This window comes from Osmerus mordax, chromosome 18 (genome assembly GCF_038355195.1).
Source record: "Osmerus mordax isolate fOsmMor3 chromosome 18, fOsmMor3.pri, whole genome shotgun sequence".
Taxonomy (NCBI): domain Eukaryota; kingdom Metazoa; phylum Chordata; class Actinopteri; order Osmeriformes; family Osmeridae; genus Osmerus; species Osmerus mordax.
The window spans coordinates 1,639,206-1,665,284 of record NC_090067.1 but is presented as its reverse complement, the minus strand read 5'-3'; the positions used below and the strand labels follow the sequence as shown (position 1 = coordinate 1,665,284).

The following is a 26,079-nucleotide window of genomic DNA, read 5'->3' as shown; positions in this document are numbered from 1 at the left end:
CAGACCTGGATCAGGGCATCAGTGACCTCCTGGATAGTCTTTGGTGCTGCTTAGTGGCATCAGATGCACCCATACATAACATCCAAGAGGTGCTCAGTTTGAATCAGGTCTGGGAAACATGAGGGTCAGTCAATGTCATCAATACCTTCGTCATCCAGGAACTGCCTTCATGCTCTGGACACATGAGGAGGGTAATTGTCCTGCACCAGGAGGAACCCAGGGCCCACTGCACCAGTGTGAGGTCTAAGGATCATCCTGGTACCTAACAGCAGTCAGGGTACCGCTGGCTAGCAGTGGAGGTCTGTGAGACCCTCCAAGGTTATGTCTCCCCTGACCATCACTGACCCACCGCCAAAGCAGTCATGCTGGATGATGTTGCAGGCAGCACAATGTTCACCAGGGCGTCTCCAGACTGTGTCACGTCTGTCACGTGCTCAGTGTGAAGCTGCTCTCATCTGTGAAGAGAACGGGGCACCACTGAAGGACCTGATGATTCTTTCTATTTCATTTGCACCACAACCCTGATTCACAATCTCTTAGGCTTCCTAACTGGACAGATTGATATCCCTAAAGTTGAATTGACTTGGTGTTGATACTGTTCATAGTGTCTGTGAGGATTACGTGTTCCCTTAATGTTTTGAGTAATGTACATCACTTTAAAGTGCTTTTACTTTAAAGCGATTTAAATCAGTGGACATTTATTGAGTTTGATTGATTGGACTGATTGCGGAGATTGACTTATAATAATGTATTGATTAGACTGAGTCTACTGACTGAGTTTCTCTCTCACAACTACCAGTGAGTAGTGGTCCAGTCCAGAGATGACAGCCATCAAGAGCAGATTCCATCTGAGATATCTGTCTCTGTGTTTAATTGCTTGTCTGGTCAGTTCAATACAACGTGATGGTCTACAAGTCTGTCAGCTCTTGAATCTAGACTCTTTAATTCCATTACCTTCTGCAAACAGCCCCCTCCACTGTCTATCCCTAGGAGCCAGAAATTTAGCAGGGAATGATTTGTTAAGCATAATTGATGGCTTGATGTGTGCATGCCTGGGATCCAGAATGATGACTAAGGAAGGCACAGACACACACACACACACACAAATACACACACTGTCAGAGATACACACGCAAGTGTTGAGGGAGCTCCAACATCTGTGACTGTAGCTCCTAAAAGGACATTCATTCATTCATTCCATCTCTTTTTTTCTTTCTTTCTTATCTTCTTTTTTTCTTTCTCTCATGCATGTACACAAAGTAAAATCAAACACACTTTGTCAGGAATAGACAGTTGGATCTAAACACACGACAGCACAGGAAAAGGGAATGGAGTAAGGGGTGTTTTAATGAAGGGTTGTGGGGGTAGGAGAATGAGGGCAGGGCAAGGAGATGGTGCAAGGCAGGCAGGGAAGGTCAGCTGTGTGGGCAGATTGGTCAGGGGGGATGGCAGGGGGGAAGACAGGCAGTTGACAGAATCAGAATCAGAGAAAGAAAAGTAATGAGACTAACAGTTGATTTTCTAAAAAGGGAACAAAGAAACAGATATGAGAGAGATATGCAGTGTCACCAAACTGGTGGGTTATGAAAATTCACAGGAGGAACTTATGTTACTAAAGAATCTATTTCGTTATGTATTGATTTGAGCCATGGGATGAATCATGTCTCAAACAGGAGGGATGGAGATAACGAAAGAGTGTTTACAGCACATAGATTTACAAACTATTCAAGAAAAAATGTAAGAAAAAACTTTTTAGCTTACCCTATTTGAGATAAAACATAATATGCATGAACTTTATTGAGCTGAACAAATGTTGTAAAGATTCAGGAATGGGCGAGGACGAGTCAGTTGCTTTCAACTGACCTCTGAGAATGTAATTTTAATTACTGTGTAGTCTACTTTGTTCTGAAATTCACAGACAGGAGAGAGATGCTGTCTTAAATCCAGTGAGAGGTCCGCTAAGGAGACTGGATTGTGGTGACGGATTTGACACATAAAGTCCTGGAAATGACCCGAGGTGAACAGGGTCATTCCTAGCTAGTTTCAGAGGTGATAATCGAGGAGATAGCATGGTACACGTGAGTCATTGCAAGCGTGAACTTTGTTTGATAGCGTCAAACAAAGGAAACGCGTTCTGTGTCAAATCAAGGAATACTATAGGCACAGTGCAGAGTTCAGTGCGTTGAGGTTGCCGTTTTAATCAACTAGACTACATTGCCTATGAGAAGATTACACAATCACCATGCCCACACACAATCATGGCATCCGTTTCAGCAAATTGGACTTTGATAACAATGGGAATTGTCTTGGGAATGACGTTCCGTTTTGTATGTTGAAAAACGTATGAACTAAATGGTGCTATGACTATGGATGTACTGATTTAACTGTTTCATTGGTAACAATGCAAATGTTAAACAGATTCTGAAGTGAAGTTTTTGATATAAGTAAACAACTTTTTCTGTGGAATAAAATTTAGGTACAAACAGTCCTATCATGATACGTTCTACCAGTTACGTAAAGATGTTCCAGTTTATTTGTTATGTTCCAGGGCAGAAGTTTGAATGTTTTGAGAACAGTTATAGACTGTCGGAAGAGGAGATAACAATACTGTTTCATTTATGTGACTTAATGAAGTATTATTTGGGAGTTGCATTAAAGCTTAATGTTTTGTTTTTGAGAAACCTGTTTGTACTACAGAAAATTTATATTAATTTGAAAAGAAACAGAAATTGAGAACATTTAAGGAGATTTCAGGATGTGTGCCAAAGTGTGTCTTAGCAGCAGGCTGGAGAGAAATGCCTGTTGACCTAAGGTCCTAACCGCTCTGTAGGAGATCACCTTGGGGGAAGGGTGAGCTTCTTTTGCCATCTATAAAATGGAGATAAGTTTGACCGGGGGAGTCCATCTGAGACTAAATCTGGGGTGACTTAAACAGGTTTAACTGAGGTTTATGGCTCCCTGACCTGGAAGAGAAATGCTTATCATCTGACATGGAGAGGAGCTTTGACATCAGGGCCTGGGTTCAACTATCACTGTACTGTCTTAGAAAAACCTGACTGACAGTTTACTGAATGTTTGATGGTTTTAGAGATGTACAACAAGTAGGCATGTTGGTATCCTGATAATTTATGTATTAATTTCCTTGTTGCAATGTTTGTTTTTATTTGATATTGTGTGGTTAAGGAGATCTGAGATGAAGTCCAGGTCTGCCATGAGGTGCATAGACGTTGAATGACCAGTAGATTAAGTGATAACGGGAAAACCCTATAGGGCGAAACCCGTTATGTCTGAATCCATTTTTGCCATTTGACTGGATGACTATTTCTTTTACCTATGTTTTACTTCTTATTAACTGTGGTTTGATGTTATCACCTGTATGTTTCAGTATATTCAGGGGGGAGCTGTCGGAGACAGAATGTAAGGTTATATTCTGAAAATACTGGTGCTAGCATTCCTTGGTCAGTAGAGAGCCCTCTCCCCACATGATTTACATTTAGTCATTTCTATAGATGACACTAGGCTTACGTAAACAAACTGACCTAGGTTGACCATTATCATACTAGAGGTGCAATAAACCTTATCTGTGTTGAGGGAATCATATGGTCAAGCCTAGGGTCGGAGAACTCTGTAAGTTTCCACGTGCACGCGCACTCTGTCTCTGGGATCGATCATATTGACAGCTGATATGCAGGGGAGGAGGCTTCTCACCAATAAATGGTCTTACCTGAAGACTTGTGAACCAGACAAACTTTGTAGCACAATGGCGTGTGATGTTTTTGTCTCCTTGTGGGCCGGCCGCAAGCAATAAAGCTTTCTTAACCCTTGTGTTATCTTCGGGTCATTCTGACCCATCAGTCATTGTGACCCACCGTCGTATTGCGACAAATTTACCTCATACAAAAACAGAGTGAAGCATTTTCTTTTAACTGTCGGGCTGTCTCAGACCCCCCACATTGGAATGGTTAAAAGAAAATTATTTTTATTTGTTTTTGTATTGGGTAAAATTGGGTAAACACAACGATGGTTCGTTATGAACCTTTGGGTCATGTGACCCGAAGGCAGCACGAGGGTTAAACTTGTTCACTGACTGACTGTGCAATGCTTGATAGATTAATATTTCTGACACATTCTTCCCTGACCTCTCTGAAATTAGACAAATCGAGCACTCTCCTGGAGAATGTGAAGTGCCAACACATTACAAAGCGCACACACATAGCATGAATGAATACTACATCATAGGAAACATTACGTGTTATACAAACAAAACAAAAAAATTACAATGAATGGTAGGCAAATATATGTGCATTAAGAGTATATACATTTCAAAACGCACTAAGCATCTAAAAGTAAGCTACTGGAAAATATTGGATTAACGAGAGGCTTATATACTTACCTGCCTAAAAGGGCCTATATTACCTGAAAACACCATAGGACACAAACAAAATTCTAGAAAACGAGACATTTAACATCAAGCTTGTAAAGTTAGTTATGCAGCAGAGGTAAAGAACTCGTGGTGATGCTACTGGCTTGTAAAGTCCACTCAGCATCTTTCTATCCACTCTCCCCGCTATTTTATTTTTTTCCACAGTTTGTCCCCAATTGTTACATTTGTTAGCCCATCCAAATCTTACTAAACCAATAACAATCTCCATTACTGTTAATTATATTTCCATGTATTTCAATAAATGATTGTGTATAATTTTCATTTGCGGAATCTATTCCCGCACATTATCTGATCTGCTCTACATTTAGAAAGAATTAATTCCTTCAGACGACTGATTATTACATATTTAACGTAGGTTTCCTCGATGTCCTAACCCCAATATTGAGGTGGTGTCCCGTCAACAATACTAGATCAAGTATACTTATTCTTAAACGAGCAAACCCTCCTACAAAGTAAATTGGAATCTATCTCGCACATTATCTGATCTGCTCTACATTTAGAAAGAATTAATTCCTTCAGACGACTGATTATTACATATTTAACGTAGGTTTCCTCGATGTCCTAACCCCAATATTGAGGTGGTGTCCCGTCAACAATACTAGATCAAGTATACTTATTCTTACACAAGCAAACCCTCCTACAAAGTAAATTGGAATCTATCTCGCTTATCACTCACTGTAAAATGGATTTATTTAACATGTATGGAACATTTATTTATGTGTCTTTTAACCCCCCCCCCCCCCCTTTTTCTTTCCTTCCTACTGTGAGGCGCATTGTGTTACCTCCGTGTATGAAATCCGCCGTACAAATAGATTTTGATTGATTGATCTATGAAGACAAACATGCGTACCCTTTACAAACGCAGTGTTCATAAATCTCAGAAAAAAATAAACGTACTGTGTTTTGTAATCTGTATGGATTATTTTACAGTTGAATGTAAAGTTAGATACATTTGGCCCCAGAGAAATAGAGACAGAGAGAAAAAAACCAGAAAGCAATATTTTTATAATTAATAGGAGGCATGGGAAAAGGGCCAAAGGCAAATACAATTGTTGCCTTCACTTGTTTCAAAATGCACCAGAAGAAACCAAAGAGCAAGAGGGAGAGTGTGTGTTAGATGGAGAATGGTTGAGTCTCTCAAAGCTATGCCCTGCGTTAACCCAGCCAAGCTCTGTGTAACAGTGGAGCTCTCCAATAACAGCAGTGCGACCCGCGTTGCTTTGTCTGCTTCTGGGGCACTGGAGGAACAGTCTGTGAACCCTGTCCAACTCAATCTGTCGCCATTGTTATGGCTAGAATGAGAATTCAACTTCAGTTTTGTGATGACAGATGTGACTGTTCGCTGTCTCTCTCTTCGTCTTGCTCTCTGTCTTTCTTGCCCTCTCCCTTTCTCTCTTGCTCCCACCCCTTGTCTCCCTTTCTGCCTCTTTACCTCTCTCTGTTGCTTCCTCCCTCCATCTCTCTCTCCCTCTCTCCTTCTCATGCCAAGACTATCTCATTCTCATCTCTCTTCTACCTCATGTTGTTAACCCTACTCCTTTTCCTTCTCTCTAATTTTTATTACTTCAACTAATTTTTATTACTTCAACTTCAAGTTCAGGCAGGGCAATAGGGCAGCAAGCGTCATCCGCTCATTACCACACCTGTGTTAGCCAGCACAAGCCCATGGGCCACGTCCGATAAGACGACATTAAAAGGCCGCACGGATACGCACACACACACTCAGCATTTGTTGCATGATCAGTGCTGCTGCTAATGTTGTTCGTATTCCTGCGTTGTCGGTTGTTGCTTTCGCCTGTGTTGATATTTCCGGCTCTTGCGATCCTGGGGGGGACTTTTTGTTGTTGGGGGTGTTTGCGGGAGGTTTCGGGCATTCACCCGGATTTGCACCCTCTGAGAACCACCCTGATGGCGGTTGCAACGATGCGGGTAGCCAGGCCCGGCGTAACTCGCATTGGCTCAAAGATCGCCTACCATCAAGGACTGGCCGGTACATCATGGTTGTGTCAGAGTGCCCCAACGTTGTGGCTAGTAGTGGGTCGATGCTAACGTGTGGGTACTGTTGCATCATCGCATGAAGGGACATCTATCTGCATTACATGCTTTGACACATTCAATATTATCAGTGTTATTGTGATTGTGTTTCCATTTAGTCATTTAGCAGACGCTTTTATTCAAGTCATAATATTTCGATTCACAGCGAGTACATAGGTTATCAGTTACGACTAACCAACGAGTGCAACAGTCCCTCTTTGTGTCATCTTGTTCTGGAGGGAATGGACTAAACCAGTGGGGGGCAAAGTACGGCCCTTCAATCCGGCCCGCAAGCTATTTTTAAAACTAATTAAATGTCATTATATTTGAGTTGCGATTTTTGGCCAAAGAATTACTTCTTCCATGCCATACAAACAAACTCCAATAGATGGTGCTAATACAAGCAGCCTAGCAGCTGCTTGTATTAGGCCTACATTCAGTCAATCTGAATGCGCTCATGGTCACCTCCATTCTTGACGACGTTGACAGAAAGAATGGAGAAAAGTGGACTCTGAATGTCGTGTGTTCAAGGAAGACTGGACATCAAAATACTTTTTCACTAATGTTGGACAGAAGGTGGTATGTCTGATATGCCAAGAAAGTATTGCAGTTTTTAAGTGGTAATTTCTCAAGCTAGCATGCTAACTACACTAGCAATCTGTCCTCTCAGGAAAAGGCAAGCAAGGCCTCTAAACTTGCAACGAACTTAAAAGCCCAACAAAATATTTTTACTAAACAGACCTCTACTCAAGAATCGGTAACTAAGGCAAGCTACATAGTGGCACATACAATTGCAAAGCATAGCAAGCCTTTTGCTGAAGGGGAGTTTGTGAAAGACTGTATGGTTGAGACTGCTAGCATACTTTGTCCTGATAGTAAAAGCCAATTCGAGAAAATTAGCTTATCACGCCAAACCATCACCAGGCGAGTGGAAGTAATAGGAGATGAGCTAACCGCCGAGCTGAAAAAGAAAGCAGATGGCTTCAATCTTTTTCTATCGCACTGGATGAGAGTACTGACATCAAGACACTGCTCAACTTTTAATTTTTGTCAGAGGAATTAATGATAACTTTGAAATAACAGAGGAACTTCTTGCAATGGAATCGATGATGGGGACAACCAGGGGCTCTGACTTATATGACAGTGTGTCTGCCTGCTTGGAAAAAATGTATCTACCGTGGCGTAAACTGACAAACGTCACAACAGATGGATCCCCAAATCTAACCGGTAAGAACATTGGCCTACTAAAAAGATTACAAGACAAAGTTAAAGAAGAAAGCCCAAACTCGGAGGAATTTTGATATTTCTTCACTGTATTATTCATCACGAAGCCCTGTGTAGAAGTGTGTTGAAGCTCGAACATGTTGTCAAAGTGGTCGTGAAACTTGTAAACTTTATACGGGCAAGGGGGCTTAACCATCATCAGTTCATTCAGCTGCTCAATGACACAGAGGCAGAGCACCAGGACTTGTTACATCATTCAAATGTGCGCTGGCTAAGCCTGGGGAAAGTCTTTCGCCGTGTGGGAGCTGAGAGGGGAGATTGGTATGTTCCTGGATACGGTTGGTAAAGCTGACAACTTCCCCGAGTTACAAGACACAGACTGGCTGGCCGACTTTGCCTTCGGTGTGGACATACTGGGGCATCTGAACAATCTAAACATGAAGCTCCAGGGAAAGGGTGTTTTTGTGCATGAACTGTATTCCAACGTGAAAGCGTTCAAGGCCAAACTTCTGTTGTTCTCCAGACAAATGAGCAGCAGTTCTCTCGCTCATTTCCTGACACTGGCAGCACTGAACGCGCTACAGTAGCACTTTGATCGACCTGCATGCCGAGTTCTCCCGCCGCTTCTCAGACTTTAGCAAGATTGAGACTGAGGTAGAGCTTGTATCATGCCCCCTATCTTTCGACAGTGAGAAAGCACCATCAGACACACAACTGGAGCTCATCGACTTCCAGTGTGACAGTGCTTTGAAGGAGAAGTACAAAACAGCTACAATAGACCAGTTTTATGGCTCACTGAATGAAACAATGTTTCCAAACATGAAAAAACACGCCCAGAGGATGCTGGTTTTATTCGGGTCCACATATGTGTGTGAACTAATGTTCTCAGTCATGAACTACAAGAAATCCCATCACAGGTCAAATTTAACAAATGACCACTTGTCAGCTGTTCTGAGGATCTCTACCTCAAAAATGACACCAGACTTTGATGCCCTTGCCAAGAGAGGTGACCAGACCCATTGCTCACATTAATACCCAAAGCACCAAGACGGGTAGGCAAGGCTTATGCTTTCTTTCTCTGTTTTCAACAGTCTTAGGCTTTTTTTTATGGTGATGGTTATTGTTGAGAACTATCCAGCAATACACTTGGATACAGGCCTTTTGTCCCCATTCATCTGACAATGAACACGTATTACAATTATTATTATTATTACAATACAAGTAATACAATAAGAGCAAGAAATACAATAACTGGTTGTGGTGCTTTGTGGGCTGAGATGATTTGAGAACTGTAAATATGGCTCACAATGGAGGTGAAATGAGAATTGTTCCTTAATATGCTGTCATAAACAGGCCGTTCAACATGAACCAAATGATATGCTTTTTGCTCTTAGTATTTGTGTCATTCAGATTGTACTTTTAGAATGGAGGTGGTTTTTACAGTGCTGTATATCAGACATCTGCTGTCATATACAGTATGTCATATATGCCTATTTTTATGTCTCCAGTCATATAAACATACTTTTTTTTAAAGTTTGCACTTACTTTTTGTGGCTGTGACTTTGATTGTACTTTACAAGGGTAGAGATGGTACAGTGACAGAATTGTTCTGCAAGCATATGTATACCTACAGTACACTAGTAGTTGTGTGTCAACGTGAAAAAGAACAAAGGCTTCACATGTTTTGTCACGCATATAGTATGTGGCCCTTCACTTGGTTTCAAAAGCTCAATGTGACCCTTGAGCCAAAATGTTTGCCCACCCCTGGACTAAACTCTAGCATTCACATCTCAAGCAGATAGCTATTTCTCAGCCTGTCTGTAGGCAACAACCCCTGGGCCGCGCTTTCTGCTGCATGCCTCTCAGTGGCACCTAATCGTCCCGCACGCATCAACATGCTGTCGGTGGCTCCGTGTTGGATCATGGTTATGCGCACCAGTCGGCATTGTGCACCTGCTGGACGATTTGGTAGTGGATGTTCCATCGTCTCCGCCCGCGGTGCATCTTGATGTTCGGACGCGTTTGATTGCGTGGACATTTCACTGTCCTTTGAGTAGACCTTAGGCCCGTTCACCTGAGTTTTTCGTCAATTACTGATAGCGTTTCATGCGGGCGTCGTTACCCTTGGATACCTGGAGAGCGTCCTCGGCTTCGTGAGTGCCGCTTCAGGCGCCGCTTCTATGGCTGTGCGTGACCTGCTGTCGTTGCGGGGCCCGGAGGCACTTGCTTCCGCTATGCATCATGCCCCAGGGTTCGCGTCCCGTCTGTTGGACTTATTGACGCGTGGCTAATTTTCGGGATAATGTAGACGACGGTTGCGGTCGGATCTGCGTTTCTGAGTAGGCTGCGCGGCCGTTGGCACGGCATCAGTTCTCTATCACGATTCCGTGGAGTCGTCCGCCGCCTCTATTTTCGTATCGACGCGGCTCCCTCCGTGGGTTTGGGGGTTATCGCGCTCTCCGGACAAGGCCCTGTGGCCCACGGAGTTAACTTCCTGGCACTTGAGACGTATTCCACGGCTTTACACAAATTGTATTCCATCGTGATTGCTTGTTATTGCGTAGGGAAAGGTTACTGTTGTGATATCGAAGCAAGGTCCACATCATCATAAGGAGGTTCTGTGCTTATCAATCTAGTCAGACTGCTGACGTGGACCAGAGTGTGGGAATCTCACATCGCGCACCGCATTCATTCAGGCTATAGAGACGGTGTGGCGCACTGTCTTGTTTCATTTCAGGAGTTCCGATAGGCAAGCATGCCGCCCTTTCTCCGACGGTGCTAGACCTTAGGCCCGGGTGCGTGCGCGGTGCACATGTAGGCCTATGTTTGTCTGCTGGCGAATTCATGAGGAAGGTATTTCAATCCACACTGGTGGATGAAGGATGCATCCACCAGTGGTTCTAAGCAGGGGCGAAGGAGCGCACAGCGCAGACATGTTAAACACTGGTATCGGATATTCAATTTATTGTAAGGTGTTTGGAGCCCTCAGCAGGCTGCTGATGAACGGGGCAAGAGAGCAGCATTCAGAATCAAGATTACTTCTACTTTCATTCTATCATTCCAGTGTGAGGGTTCCACTCACACTTCTTGAGCCACTGGAGGAGGGTGAACCCAAAAGTGAGACACACACGGTACTGGAGGCTGAAGGTTTTAATTGGCTCAGCAAAAGTAAGAATAACAAAAAGGAGCACTCCAACCAACACAAAACTCAGAACTTGCATAGGCAACCGGCATCAGAAAAACCTAAACAACAAGCAAGGTAGGCATGAGACAGAGTCCCCTAAATACACCTAACAGAACGAGGCCCAGGTGAACCTAATAACAAAAATCAAAGCTGAGCAAGCCGGGCATGAGGACCTCTAGTGGCCAAAACACAAAAAACAAGCAATACACTGACAGGCTGTCCCTGGATTGGTATACATCGCAATGCTTCCAGATTGGGGCTGCCACCTGGGCATCTTCAAGTGCCTAGGCACGCTGAGATGATGGGGACTGGTCGTCCTCAGCTTACGAGCGCTATGTACGCCCCAATGCCCTGGACATTGTAGGAGTCCAGAGACCTATGAGCTTAATGTGAACGAGCTTTGCGGCCACGTGGCCAAATTACTACTTGCAGTGTGCCAATACACGAGCCTGCGTTACAGATGGTGGATGGGTCAGCTTGTTAACCCATAACAGTAGAATATCTCTTTAGATCTCGGTTTAGGCGTGGTGATTCGCAGACGTGCTCTGATCTGGTAGCTATCAATCAGAATCCATAGTGTCCGAATCAAGATATCTCTAGAGATCACCGTTCCCTGGACTCCAGGGAACGGCGGGTGCTCTGCCGACACATTTGTTGATTTCATTCTCACACAGCGACATTAATAGTACATGCACATGCGCCTTGCGTACATCTTTGGGGTTGCCGACGGGCGCTAGAGGAATGGGTCTCTAGAGATAGCTGTAACTCTGCCCTGTATGGGTGAGAGGTTACCGGATCACAATCATGGTAGAATGTCTCCGTAAGATCTTGGCTCAGCACTGGTGATCCACAGACGTGCTCTGATTCGGTAGCAATCAGGGGGATTATATCTCTATTGCTCCCTGCCTCATATGTCATGTATGTATGTGTTGCATCGAGGAGGCAGGGAGTGCTTCCCTTAGATCATCCACTCCGCCAAAGTCAAATCTACATGTCCATGTCATGTAACAATAAATGCTCAAATCTAATACGTGATTGTCTTGACTGAAATACTATACTGCCTATTTCTCTGTCTAACACAGAAATGTACACACACCCAATAGCCCACCCCTTCCCCCGCACACATACACACTCCGTCTCCTCACTCTTTAAATGCTGGCAGCGGTCTCTACAGCCCAGAGTGGTGGTCTTTGCCCTACGGAACAGTCGGACAGGTGACAAAGAAGAGCACTTCCATTTTTCAGAAACAGAGAGCCCTTGGGCACAAAAAGATGATGGCTTCCCTCTAAATGTTCCCATGACTCTAACCCTAACAGAAAGACACTCTCATGCATACACACACTTGTTTGCTTGTAGTTGTCAATCGAGGCCGATGATGACGTCCACTTCTGATTTCAGATTGTCACCCTAGCATTCATACCATCATGAAACTGACGGAGGATGTTGACAAACTTGCTAGGGAATCCAAACCGGAGCAAGATGTCCCACAGTAGGTCTCTCTGCACAGTGTCGAAGGCTTTGGAGAGGTCGACAAAAGCCATAAACAGGTCTTGATGTTGCTCCCTGCACTTTTCCTGAAGTTGCCTGGCTGTGAATACCATGTCGACTGTACTCCTGTTCTTTCTAAAGCCACACTGTGTTTCTGGGAGCAGTGACTCTGTGATGTTGTTGAGTAGCTTCTGCAGCAACACCTGGGCCAGGACCTTACCAGCAACAGCAAGGATTTATATACCCCTGTGGTTGCCACATATGGTCTTGTCACCTTTGTTCTTGTATATGGTGACAATTTTGGCATCTCTCCATTGCTGTGGGATGTTTTCATCAGCCCATACTTTCATAATGTGTTGATGTAACGCTCTTGTACAGAGGTAACCACCCTGTTTAAGCAGTTCTGCAGGGATATTGTCAATGCCCGGAGACTTGTTGTTCTTCAGGGAGCGGCTGACAGAACCTCTAGGAAGGTCGGGGACTGGTTAAGGTTGTCAATCGGTGGAAGTTCAGGCAGTTGATCCAGGATGGTGTGATCTGCTTCAGAGTCCTGATTCAGCAGGGTCTTAAAATGTTCAGCCCACCTCTCCAGTACACTGCTCTGGTCTTTTAGGACTCTGAGCCCATCTGCTGTTTTCAGGGGTGTAATGCAGTGGTTTGTTTGGCAGTAGATAGATTTGGCTGCATTGTAAAAGTTATGCATATAATTTCTATCAGCGGAATACTGGATTTCCTCTGCCTTCTCTGTCCACTACTTGTTTTGCATTGTCCGCAGGGTCCTTTGCACTTCATGCCTCGCTCTCTGCCATTGCTGTCAGGGTTTTTTCAAGGTAGCCTGGTGTGCTTTGTGCATGGCGTTCAGCGAGTTACGGATGGTGTCTGAGTTATTGTCAAACCAGTCCTGGTGATTCTTGGTCTTATAGCTGATTGAGTGGGCTGCTGCTTCATGAAGGGCTGAGCTGATAGTGGTCCACTGCTGGTCTGTGGCATTCTCTCCACTAAAAGTGAGCTCTAGCTTTTCAAGTTTTTCAGCCAGGGAGCATCGAAACTCATTTCTTGTGCTGGTATCTTCCAGACGGGCGCAGTCTAAGCGTCTCCCACTGGACCCACGTTTCCGTGTGGGGTGGCGCACGCTCATGTGGACTTTGGCCATTATCATCCGGTGGTCTGTCCAGCATTCTGCACCTCTCATGGCCCGGCACATGTGAACGTCTTTGATGTTGCAACGTCTCATGATGACATAGTCAATCAGGTGCCAATGTTTAGAGCGTGGGTGCATCCAGGATGTTTTATATTTGGTCTTTTGCTGGAAGATGGTGTTGGTTATGGTCAGGTTGTGCTCAGAGCAGAGAGTAAGTAATCTCATGCTGGCCTGACCAATACCATGCCTGCCAAGCACTCCTTTCCATATCCTGTCACTCTGCCCCACCCGAGCATTGAAGTCCCCAAGGAGGAGGATCTTGTCGGTCTTGGGGATCCGGTGGAGAGCCTCATCCAGTGACTGATATAATCAGAATCAGAATGGGTTTTTATTCGCCATGAAAGTTTGCACTGACAAGGAATTTACTTCGGTAGGAGAGCCTACCTAGGCAGCCAATTTCGGCGCCAACTAGAAAGTTACAGCATAACATGAGGAGAGAGGAGGAGAGAAAAAGGCAACACCCAGACAATGCTCCTAGAGGAGTACAGTGTGGGAACAGACAAAAACCTCAGCACATAAGCACAACAACATTTACAAAAACACGTGACTTGCAACGGGGAGTGGGGGGGGGGGGGGTAGACAAGCAGCATCTGGACCTGCAGCCATGGTAGGTGCTGGACACAGACCCGCCAGCCACCCTGGGGAAACAAGCAGGCGAAGGCGTTGGATGGGGGTGGGGGGGTGGTGATATCTGTAGTAGGTGAAAGTTAATGTGTGAGTAAGTCTGGGTTGGCGCCCTCGACCTAGGCCACAATCAGTCCGATTCTCCCTATGCAGATTGTGTTGGCCAGGAGACATCCTTGGTCATGACCCGGGAAGAGACCAAACCACAGATGTCGGTGGGGGGGGGGGGGAAGGGAGGAGCAAGATAGTCTCGCTTCAGCGCTCTCCAGGGGAGTTGTTTTCCAGCGACGACCCTGGCCAGGGCTTGTGCTGGTTACGGGGCCGAAAGAGGATAAGATTGGGGTAGTTGTTTTGACGAGTAGCCGCAACTCAATTTTCGCGTCCACCCTTCAGGAAGGTCTCCAAGTCCTCCATCTTCCTCTGCAGAGCCGCAAACTTATCCCTGTTGTAATCAATGCTGCGTTGTAAGTTCACAGACTGAGCTCCAGCAACTCTGCCCACCGCATCAATCATATCGGGCAGCCTAACGGGGCTTTTGACGGCTGCAGCCGTTTCCTTGATTTTACGATATACAAAGCCAGCGCCTATTCCAAACAGCAGAAAGCCTGTAATCATGGTTCCGAATATGAAGATGTCTTCAACGTCCTCCACGGAAAGCGCCGTTAGACACACGACACGCCAATTCTCCCATGCGTCCATCGTGTAGCCAGCTGCGAACGTCCCGTCCGGACAGTTGGGTTCCCCCGCACCCGAGCTTCTCTTCGAGAAGATGGTGTCAATAGCATTAAGAGACCAGCTAATTAATTCCATGCTTCTAGTTTCGGAGAGTGATGATGAGAGAGTATCTTGAGACAAGACAAGACACAGACACAGCCAAGCAGGGAAGGTCAGGGAGGGGAGGATAGAAAAATGCGACCGCCTTCGTCAAGAGCAAGAGCAAGAAGGAGTTGTGGATATCGTGTAGCATTTAACAACAATCTGGCGATGAGTGGCTGGCAAACCAATGTTGACAACTGCAAGCTGATGAGGAGATGAAAAGAGAGAGAGATCTATGTCACCCCTGTCACTAGGTACATTATACCTTTGTCACCCAGGTCCTGCTTCATTATCCAGCCAGCCTCTCAGCATGGTGCATGTCCCCTAAGATCTCAGAGGTCACACACCATGTCTGAGGTACATCTGAGGTCTCTGTCATTTCTGGTGACATAACAGCCCTGGACTGTAGAACTGTAGAACTCCCAGAACTGTGTCGAATCTGTAGAACGTTGTGCCTGTGTGTTTAGGGAGAGCCTGCCTGCCAGTGCCACAGACCTCAGTGAACTGGTTCACCCGGGGTCCGATGAATAACACCCTCCCCTGCCCCTCACTGGGTTAGATCCTAGGAGTGTGGACTTGACCTTTAATGATGTATTTCAGCTATGATGTTGTTGTTGCATTGTGTCCTGTTGAAATACTGTTTATTGGCACTAACCACTGTAATACAGTCAGAACTGTTCTAGATCTTGACTATGTGCTATACTTACTATATTGTTTGTGCTTTTCGTTGGATAAAAGTGTCTGCTACATGAATGCATGTAAATGTCCTCTAACACTTGTCACCACCTCCCATAACCACAAGTGTGGATGTGTTCAGTAGGCTTCACATAAGTAACAAAGTGGGTACACTGAAGTTAATTTACTGTATGTCGGTTAGGGAGCCCCACTCCCACACAAAACAGGGTGTCATTTATAGTAGCAGTTTCACTCTGTCTGGAACCCAGACCTTGATGTTCTGTAGGCCTGCTGCCCTGCATGGTTGAGTTCCTCCCTTCTCTGTGGTGGAAAGCCCCTGCCTGCCTGCATGGTCAACAACAGCAGGTGTAGTGAAGCTCCCACAGTGAGTGATGGAGTCACATCGCCCCCTAGAGGGGAACATGTGTTGCACTTGTAGGTTGCTTTGCTTTGACCCTTTTTCCAGTTCCTCCAAAACCAACTCAATGGAATTTAAGTCTGGAGACTGCACTGGCCAGTCCATGACTTGAACCCTACTGTCATGTTTCTTCTAGGGTAGTTCTGACATAGCCTGGAGGTATGTTTACGTCATTATCTTGGTGTAGGGTGAACCCCTGATCAACTAGGAGTATACCAGAATACAGAAGAGTATTACATGGGTATTCTCCTTAACACCAGCAAGACCAAGGAGTTGGTCATTGACTACCGTAGGACTAAGCCACATTTGCAGCCTATTAATATCCAGGGCAAGGATATCGCTGTGGTTCAGACCTACAAGTTCTTGGGGGTGCATCTGGACGACAAGCTGAACTGGTCGGCTAATGCAGGTGCACTGTACAAGAAGGGACAGAGCAGGTTGTTCTTCCTGAGGAAACTCAGGTCCTTTGAGGTCTGCAAGGAGATGCTGCTCATGTTCTATCAGTCAGTAATGGCGAGCGTGCTCTTCTATGCTGCAGTCTGCTGGGGAGGCAATTTGTCCAAGAGGGACACTGGGCGGCTGGACAAGCTGGTCCGGAAGGCAGGCTCAGTGGTGGGGCAGAGCCTGGACACACTGGGGACTGTGGTGGAGAAACGGATGCGGGGCAAGCTCTTGGCCATCATGGGCAATGTTAATCATCCCCTCCACCATGTCCTGGCAGGACAGTCCAGCAGCCTTCGTAGCGGGCTGCTCAACACCCTACGTTCTCGGACTGAGCGTCTTAGGAGGTACTTTGTCCCAGCTGTCATAAAACTCTAATATATGATTGACTTCACACTGTTTTGCACTATACACCTATAATTTACATATACATCTTATCTACACTGTACATTACTTATTGTATTGTCTGTTTGTATTGCATTGTCTGTACATAAATATGAGAGCTGTGAGAGATACCTGAATTTCCCCAAGGGATTAATAAAGTATCTATCTATCTATCTAATCTATCTATCTATCTATGGTGCTGCAAAATGCTGTGGAGGCCGTTTTGGTTTAGTGTGCCACTCCCTCCAGTGTCTGGATCTAGCAAAAGAGCCTCAGATCATCAGACTTCCTTGCATACAACAACCATTAAGGGTTATTATGGTCTGTCTGTCTTTCTTTTTCACCTTTTTCTTGCCATTATGCAGATGGATATTAGCAATATACTACTTCCTGCAGTACAATCCTGTCCAAATAATGTTTAAGAGAATGTAGTAACTTATCATGTTCCAACACAAAGTTTGTAATTAACAAATGCTGGGACACCTGCCTGTTGGAATGTAACATTCAAGGCAAAATGTACTTCCATTGTTGCAGAACAGATATAGCCCCAAAAATGTTCACTCAATGGGGCCTTGTTGTGCGAAAACATCCTACTGTTGTAATTATGAAGATGGGTAATGATTATGGATTTATATGATTTAAACTCTTAATCACCTTTTTAGCATATTCTATATTCCTGAAAACCAGATGCAAAGCTGTTGACTGATTATTATTGCCACTAGAACGTAGAAGATATTAAGCCCAAAATGTAAAGATCTGGATTAGGGGCTGAGTGTGAGAGAAGACTCTGTGTATATGCTTCTTCCATAGAAAACTACAAGGCCCAGCTACCATGTGGCTCATTTATGGCCCTATGCCCAGAACCTAGCAGCTGGCCTTCAAGCCAGAGCAGGCCTGAAAATGGGAGTTTTCTATGCAAAAAGCACCTGATCTGAATCTCCTAAGATCAAGGAAACCAGCAGGGTAAGAATGCATAATGCATTCGGTGACCAACAAGTATTGTACCAATTGCAGAACATCATAAAATAATTGGGAAAATATATAAGAGAAATTCCAGTCTGATCCCAGGATCTTGCTCACGTTTGTTGGAGTCTCTGTCATTCTGAATTCTAATAAACACTTTGCTTCAAACTTTGCTGAGTTCCAGTGCTGTTTCAAACATTGAGAATTGGTTGAAAACATATATATTATATTATATATGTATATATATATATAATATTATTCTACGACAGCCTACACGCCATAAACAGCAAATAACAGTTACATCTACAGTGCATTGGTGTTTCATCTGCAAACCCTCAATCCATACATACCATGTAGTGATCATACCCATAACTAGTCTCACACAATTACAGTGAATGTAGTTCTGATCACTGACTATATTACTGACTGAAGCTCTCCAAGCAGGACACACAAAGAACACATGTGAACTCCTTTTATTTAAACCACATAAACCAAGCCCAAAGATCAGAATTGTGACAAAAGAAGCATCTTCACTGAAGCTTCTGAAATTGAAAATGTATCACACAAGTGATAATATCTCTCATCTTGCCCTAAACATAAGAGATCAAGAGATGAACAATAACATTTCACACAAAAAAACACTATAAGGGATTTGTCTACCAGAAGAAACATATCCGACACATGGATCAAAACAAACCCTCTCCCCACGTTAATTATGTTATTAAGCTGTCTAAGAGTGAAAGTAGTTTGTACACCATCCTGAAGGCTTAACGGCTATACAAGGACATAGCAGAGCACTGCTGCACAAAACAATGTAATATTTGAACTAAATCAACATATGGGGGGAGATGTTATAGACTGTTATCTATGGAGCTCCCATCAGAGATGGATAATGAAACAGGAGGAAACAGGAGGAAACCACTGTCCAGGCCTCCAGCAGCAACAACATGACAGTACAACCACTGGCAGCTGGTCTCTGAGGACTCACTGAGATCTCTCTATGCTGGTCACTCTAAGATGGTCTCTCCAGTTAGTTATAGAAGAGTGTAGCTGACTTCTAACATGTTTAGGAGACTAATGGGGAGCGTCTCCCCTCGTTTTGATGTCATAAAGCTGGGTTAAGGTTGTTCCTTTAGTGTAATACAGTAAACAGTTACACACTAACAGAGCCTTCCTGCAGACTGGTGCTAAAGAGAGGAGAAGTCTGCTGTTGATCTGAACATCAGAAGCACTGAGTCATCTGTCTACTGTCTCCAGGCTGTCAGCATGATCATACATACAGTATCTGATCTCAACCCAGTTAGAAACCTCTCTATAGTCTCTGACTATATTCATGGAATGTTTTTATCTCTGTGAACAAACTCAGTGTTCTAAACATTACGTCATTACTCCCTAGGAACCCAATACTGGACAGTTCATTGATAATCACAGATAATGTAATATGGCAGAACATGCCCCATTAATTATAATATTTACAGTAATAGAGTATTCAGCTGAGCAGAAATACAGAGAAACAAAATATGTTTTGGTGAAGCATGAAAACAAGAATTACTGTATGTCATGGTACAAGGTAGTTTGTATGGAACATAAAATCCTGACATTTTTTCAGGATCAAAATATTATTAATTGCTCATTACTAAGACCAGATTAGTAATCAGAGACAGTGTAAAATTGCCGTTGTTCCTTTCTGCACTTCATGATTGGTGAGTTTTGTTTCTCTCCATCCTCCACTTGTCTCTGCCTCTCTCCTGTTAGGACACATTAAAACCACAGTACAGTAAACACTAACTTTTATGGTATAAAACTACCATTCCACATTCACACTGAATTAACCAAGACTCTTCATGACAGTCAGGGATTTGATGAATCAGGTCTCAAATACCAGTTTAACATGTTACTGTGATAAACACAAACTTCCTGAGACACTCACCTGTGATTGGTTAAACAGAGAGGCCTCATGCTTTTGGTGCCGTGTTATTGGAGGAGTTAGATCCATCATCAGAAGCTGCATGGAGAAACAACCAGAGCAGTTCAACTGAGCTGACCAGGAACACACAACTGACATGAAAGTAGTCACACATGGATACACACACACAATGTTGAACTACCAGAAACTTTCTTTTTTAAGTTTAAGAAGGATTGTCTATGTGATGCACATATAGGTATCTGTGTGAAAATATATATGCTGTGAATATAGTACACTGTCTGGATACTTCAGTTTAATACTCACTGTTAGCTTGAGAAAAGCCTGAAACAGAGATGACACAGCATTATTAATATCACTAGAAGAATTATGATCATAATGGGAGCCAGGTGGCTGAGCGGTGAGGGAGTCGGACTAGTAATCCGAAGGTTGCCAGTTCGATTCCCGGTCATGCCAACTGACGTTGTGTCCTTGGGCAAGGCACTTCACCCTACTTGCCTCGGGGGAATGTCCCTGTACTTACTGTAAGTCGCTCTGGATAAGAGCGTCTGCTAAATGACTAAAATGTAAATGTAAAATCATAGATCATCCCCACTATGAGCACTAGAGACATCCTTACACACAAAGTGATGAGGTTTAAGTTCTTCCTCTCCTCTCACCTTTCTTGGCATCCTTCTTCTTCTTCCAGATAACGACTCCACAGACGATGGCGACCAGCAGAAGAACACCAACCACAGCTCCAATGATGAGACCAGAGGGACCAGAACCTTCTGCACCTGTAACAACCAACACAGAACATTCAGACTGCAGCTTGGAGCCTCACATGCTGGTGATGTCACATTCTATGGAGTCATTAGGAAGAGATCAGATGGTCACTCTGAGAAAGAGAGAGCCTTAACATTAAAAACATTCTAGAACTCTGTGTGTTGTCACCAGTAGCAGAACCCTCCAGGTAGAACACTTCTTAAACATGGCATGGTACCAACAAGGTTCAGGGAAAAAGATGTACTGTATGTAAGAAAGTGTTTATAAGTAGGAATAAGGACCAGTAGCATATAGGAATAAGGACCAGTAGTATATATTAGATTTAACAGAACATAGAGATACAACACTAAATAAATCTTCCTAGTCATCCCTCCATCATTCTATCCTCCTCATGTGAGAAGTACATGAACAAATGTATATTTGTATTTGTCTTCTCAGCCCTGCTGGTCTCACCTGGGTTGGTCCTTCCAGTGTTTCCATGGTTGGTCTCCACCACAGAGCGCTCCAGTTTGGTGACAAAGTCCTCCTGAACCCCCGAGAGCTGAACCACACACTCATACCTCCCGCTGTCCAGGTCCTCAGGCTTCACTGTCAGGTGAACACTGTTCTGGAAGGTTCCATCCTCGTTGTGGAGAACCTCTCCATGCTCCACATCCTCGTACACCTGGTCTCCATCTCTCCTCCAGAACACCATGATACTTCTGGGGTAGAAGCCTGTAGCGTGGCAGGTGACTGGAGAGGAGGGGTTCTTCTGGAACAGAGACACGGAGGGGGGGACTGGAGGAAGAGAGAGACAGAGAGAGAAATTATATACAAGAAAAACACACAAACAAACATCACACATTTTTACATGTTCACTGAAGTACACATTCCAGAAAACATTATGGTTTACTACTGTCTTCATCTTATGAATAGAATGTGTGTACATAGTTATATGTCATTGATGGGGTCATGTGACTCTACCTGTCCTCTTCAGAGTGCTCTTCCCATAGTCCACATACTTCTTCAGCCAGTCAATACAGATCTGGGTGAGGTAGTGCTTCAGGCCCTCAGTTAAGGCTCTGTCCTGGTCCCACTTGTGTTTGGTGATGACCGCCGTCTGTGCTGTAGCGATCCATCTCATATTCTTCAGATCCAGAGATACATAGTCCTCTCCATCATAACCAAACTGATTATACCCATCTGTAGCTCCAGTCTCCTCATCCCACTCACAACCATACATCTGCTGCCATGAGTGTACACCTGAGAGAGAGACAGAGAGAGAGAGAGAGAGAGAGAGAGAGAGAGAGACAGAGAGAGAGAGAGAGAGAGAGAGAGAGAGAGAGAGAGAGAGAGGGGACCAACATCAGTACTGTCTGCCTGCTGAGTCAAATAAGATATGGTACAAACACACAACATTCTGTACAGTATAAATACAAACACGTATTGTACAGTATTCCATGGTAAGACTACTGTACAATAGGAACACACACAAATACTACGTACTTTACATCAAAATGAACACAGCTACATTATATATGATACAGAAGCACACACAAGTGCACTTCAAACCTGTGGTTCTGTACAGATACACAGACATAACTGACATACACATACAGATCCACACTGAGTAAGACAGTCTTGTTGAGAGACCAGAATGTCCAGACGACTGCAGGGTGGCTCTCATGGTCCTGCAGAGCTGACGCCAGCTGGCTGAGGAACAGCTGTTCCTGCACATCAGCTGACATGCAGGGGCGCACCACAACGCCTCTTACAAAGACCCTGCAGGAGTTTGATACCAGTGACAGCTGATGTCATCGTCGACGTCACACGTTTAGAAGAAGTGTCCTGAAACCCTAAACTATGGACCACAGCGACTGGAGGAAGACACAAAAGAGACGCTCCTTCCTGTTGAAGTCAGTCCGACGGACCACAGTGTTACCCCCAGCTAGTGGGCCTGGGCTCTGGGTGAGTCATACACTGTTACATCAGCTCCTGCCACGCCCTCTTCCTCTCCTCCTGGGTCTCCCTAACCTGCTGCCACTCCCCCAGCTCTCTCTCTCTCCCCCTCCCTGTGTGTGTGTGTGTGACAGAGAGAGAGGAGACAGGTGTGCTGAGGCAGAGCACAGCCCACCAGCTGCTCTGTGTTCTCCATCCAGACCTCTAGAAACCCTCAACCCTGCCTCTCCCAGACTGCAGCTCCTAGCCTCTCTCAGGCTGTGCTTCAGGACGTTGGCTCCTGTGTTGATCTAGTCCTCCTGCTGTGCCTGCTTGTCCCTGGCCTGATGCTGCTTCTCTCTCTGCTCCAGTTCCCTCTGCTCTGACTCTGGTCCCCGTCTCCAGTCCCCTGTCTCAGCCCTGCTCCCCTACCTGGACCCCCGCTCTGCTGCCTGCTGGGACCCCACTCCACACCTGCTCCCCCTGCCCCTTCTGACCCTGCCCCAGCCTCAGTCCTGCCTCCCCACCCCTGCCCCACCCTCAGTTCTGCTCCCCCTGCCTCTACTCCCCCTGCCACAGCCTCCATCCTGCCTCCCTGCCCCAGCCTCAATCTTACCTCATGCCCTGACTCCCCCTACCTCAGCCTCAGTCCTGCCTCCCTTCCCCAGCCTCAGTCCTGCCTTCCTGCCCCAGCCTCACTCCTGCCTCCCTGCCCATACTCCCGTTGCCCCAGCCTCACTCCTGCCTCTACTACCCCTGCCTCACTCCTGCCTCCTAGCCTCTACTCCACCTGCCCCGGCCTCAGTCCTGCCTCCCTGCCCCTACACCCCCTGTCCCAGTCCTGCCTTCCTGCCCCTGCCTCACTCCTGCCTCCCTGTCCCTAATCCCGTTGCCTCAGTCCTGCCTCCCTGCCCCAGCCTCAGTCCTGCCTTCCTGCCATTGTCCAAGCCTCACTCCTTCCTCCCTGCCCCTACTCCTGTTGCCCCAGCCTCACTCCTGCCTCCCTGCCCCTACTCCCCCTGCCCCAGCCTCAACCCTATAGACTGTACCGATATCAGACCCCCACCTAGACAACTCTATAGAGTCTAACTACTGTAGCTGTGGGATGACAGTCTGGCTCTGTGTGAGAAGCAGACATCTGAATTCAGACCTGGATGTGTTCTAACTTTACTGATGGTGCAGATGAACAGTGGAATGTTGGAGCCCAGGGTGTGTTCTGTGTTCTCTATGACTACAGTCTGTTACTACAGCTGATACAAGACTGATACAGTACTGGAGCTTCACATCCAACACCTCTGGACAGTGTGTGTGTGCTACAGAGTGATACGTCCATACATGTGCATCTGTGTGTCTGACTGTAGTCCTGTGTGTACTCTGGTCCTGATGCGTGTGTAAGTGTGGAGTGTGTCCTGAGGGTGTGTATGAGTGTGTTCATAGTGAGCTCCACTGTGTGATGTTGAGTCTCAGCAGATCATGATGGTTCTGACATCATATCCCAGACTCCTTTACTGTCAGACTGTGTGTGTTTGTGTGTATATGAGTGTGGATGTGTGTGTGTGTGCATGTTCAAGTTCAAGTGACTTGGATGTGAGTGTGTCTGTAGGGAATAAAACGTTGTGTGATATTGAGTCTCTGTATGTGATGTTGTAATGTTGTGATGTGTGTATGAGTGTGTGAGTGTGTGTATGTGTGTGTGTGTGTGATCTCAGAGTCAGACGTGCTGCTGCTCTGCTGCCCTCTGCTGTTCCCTCAGAGACAGGCAGGGAGTCTACAGCTCAGGGGCCAAATGTACAAAGGTGCGTACGCATGAAAATAGGCAGAAACGTGTACGGGTGTTTCTACACAGAGTTTCAGATTTATGAAAAAACACGTGAGAATCTGCGTACCTTCTGCACACGTTAGAACCCGTGCGTACGCCAGGTTTAGAGATGTGATGCGGCGACACAGAGCGACCGAGAGGCAAACAGGAAGTGCATGCATAACAAATGACAGTTTGACTTGATCTACAGTGGGAGTCAATTGTGGAGATAATCTACAAATGATGCCAATTATCTCACTTCAGCCTATTTAGCCAGAAAGAAAATGTGTGAATTTGGGCCATTTCAGCAGGAGCTGCAGACAGGTTGGGGATAAGCCAATCCACCCTCAGTCATGTGACACCTGAGGTGTGGGATGACATGATCCACCTGTCCCCAAGGTACATTAGATGACTTTATACTGCGGTTGAACAGGCCAACATTAAAATGCAATTTGCAGCGAAAACCGGTTTCCCAAATGTGATCAGTGCCATCGACTGCACACGTTTCGATAAGGGCACAATAGGTTGATTAATTCTTTTTTTTTACTCCATCAGCGTTCAAGTAACTGCTACCCTAAGGCCACCAAACAAGATGCTCCTCCTATTTCGCTAATTAATATCTCCATTTCACATTGAGTACATTTGATCTTTTTCATTTTTTTTTGTTGCCTTAACCATTTTTCACTAAGAATCATTCATTGTTCACAGTAGGTTAATTGAGAAGTTTATTGAGAAACCTGACAAAATATGGGCGTTTCAACAACCATGTAAGGTCGAATATGGGAGTTGACTGGGTGTGGACAAGGAGCTTGTTCACGTGCCACAATCACAAGTTAATTGGAGTCTATGAAGACAAACGTGTGATATCGGTGGCTTACGCAGTGGTCATAAATCTGAGAAAAACGTTGCATACAGTTTTCCAGTTTTCTCCGTATGCACTTTTACAGATGAATTTACACAGAGTGTGATACAATTGGCCCCTGCTGGGGAGCACAACCATATACACGCACACACACATATATAAATACACACACATATACAATCACACATTGTTGTTCTCCATGTGTCTGATCTATACAGACTCTGAGGACTACAAGGTGGAGGAAGGAGGTGAGAGAGTTAAGCACGTCTCTGACATCCTTGGTTTGGATGCTGCAGAAAGCAGCTTCAGATTATGAGGCCTCATGTATCTGTATGGAAATGTCTGAGGATGTGTTTGACATTACCTCCAGTTTGGTTGAAGCGCTGCTTTACAATCTCAATGCTGGCCTTGAATACCTGCTGGGTACCCACTGCTATACCAGTTTCCCTCTCCCAGTACTGTGGATCTCCTTCAGCTGCCTTGTTCATCCAATCCTGTTTCGGCATGGCTCTTGGGTTGTTGCTGTCGTAGTAGAACATCTGAACGTTATCCACCATTCCTACAGCCACAAACTCTGGGAAGTTTGGGACTTGAGAGGATCCAGTGTAGAAATACTTGAGGGAGTGTGTCCCTGGAGACAGAATGTGAAGATATACAGACATGTTAGTCAGTACAGTAGAGCAGTATAGACTACTACTAAAGAGGTGGTGGTGGTGTGTGTGTGTGGGGGGGGAAGGGGGGGGGGGGGGCATTATTCCTGCAGCATTTACAAGATCAATACGAAATATAAACAATAACCATTCAGTTAAACGTTTAAATCTATAACATCTTACCAGAAAGCGTGAAACCCTGGTCATGTCTAGTAATGCAAAACATGTACCAGCTGTGCTACATACTAGTGTACATAAAGTGGCTCC

General features: G+C 45.2%; 1 protein-coding gene, 1 long non-coding RNA gene and 1 pseudogene across 4 annotated transcripts in view; 2 read left to right on the top strand and 1 right to left on the bottom strand.

The window, feature by feature from the left end:
* Positions 1 to 22,006, top strand: part of LOC136962698 (uncharacterized) — an 80,222-nt gene extending 58,216 nt beyond the window's left edge. Inside the window, exon 3 of the long non-coding RNA XR_010878921.1 lies at positions 21,993 to 22,006. This is a non-coding gene — a long non-coding RNA (uncharacterized lncRNA). The remainder of the gene's footprint in view (positions 1 to 21,992) is intronic.
* On the top strand, positions 7,645 to 8,289 carry LOC136962430 (general transcription factor II-I repeat domain-containing protein 2-like; annotated as a pseudogene).
* Positions 18,355 to 25,824, bottom strand: LOC136962691 (class I histocompatibility antigen, F10 alpha chain-like). 3 transcript variants are annotated; one of them, XR_010878920.1, is made up of 8 exons: positions 25,527 to 25,824; positions 21,549 to 21,827; positions 21,039 to 21,362; positions 20,480 to 20,596; positions 20,127 to 20,144; positions 19,827 to 19,901; positions 18,733 to 19,644; positions 18,355 to 18,693 (listed from the first exon to the last, which is right to left on the bottom strand). XR_010878920.1 is itself a non-coding variant. In XM_067256569.1 (7 exons), exons 1-6 carry the CDS (start codon positions 25,822 to 25,824, stop codon positions 19,852 to 19,854), a joined length of 1,086 nt encoding a protein of 361 aa, XP_067112670.1. In that variant the 3' UTR covers positions 18,355 to 19,644; positions 19,827 to 19,851. The 3 variants fall into 3 exon arrangements, 2 of the variants coding, with proteins under 2 accessions (XP_067112670.1, XP_067112671.1); XM_067256569.1 differs by having other exon boundaries at positions 18,355 to 19,644; XM_067256570.1 differs by lacking the exons at positions 18,355 to 18,693; positions 18,733 to 19,644; positions 19,827 to 19,901; positions 20,127 to 20,144 and having other exon boundaries at positions 20,524 to 20,662.
* Positions 25,825 to 26,079: the final 255 nt, after the last annotated feature.

Excerpts from the sequence above, each read along its gene's own strand:
- LOC136962691 (XM_067256569.1), bottom strand. The coding sequence starts at position 25,824 with ATGTCTGTATATCTTCACATTCTGTCTCCAGGGACACACTCCCTCAAG. Across the intron at positions 21,828-25,526 it reads GCGCTTCAACCAAACTGGAG|GTGTACACTCATGGCAGCAG; the intron begins GTAATGTCAAAC and ends TCTCTCTCTCAG. Across the intron at positions 21,363-21,548 it reads GAGCACTCTGAAGAGGACAG|TCCCCCCCTCCGTGTCTCTG; the intron begins GTAGAGTCACAT and ends CTCTTCCTCCAG.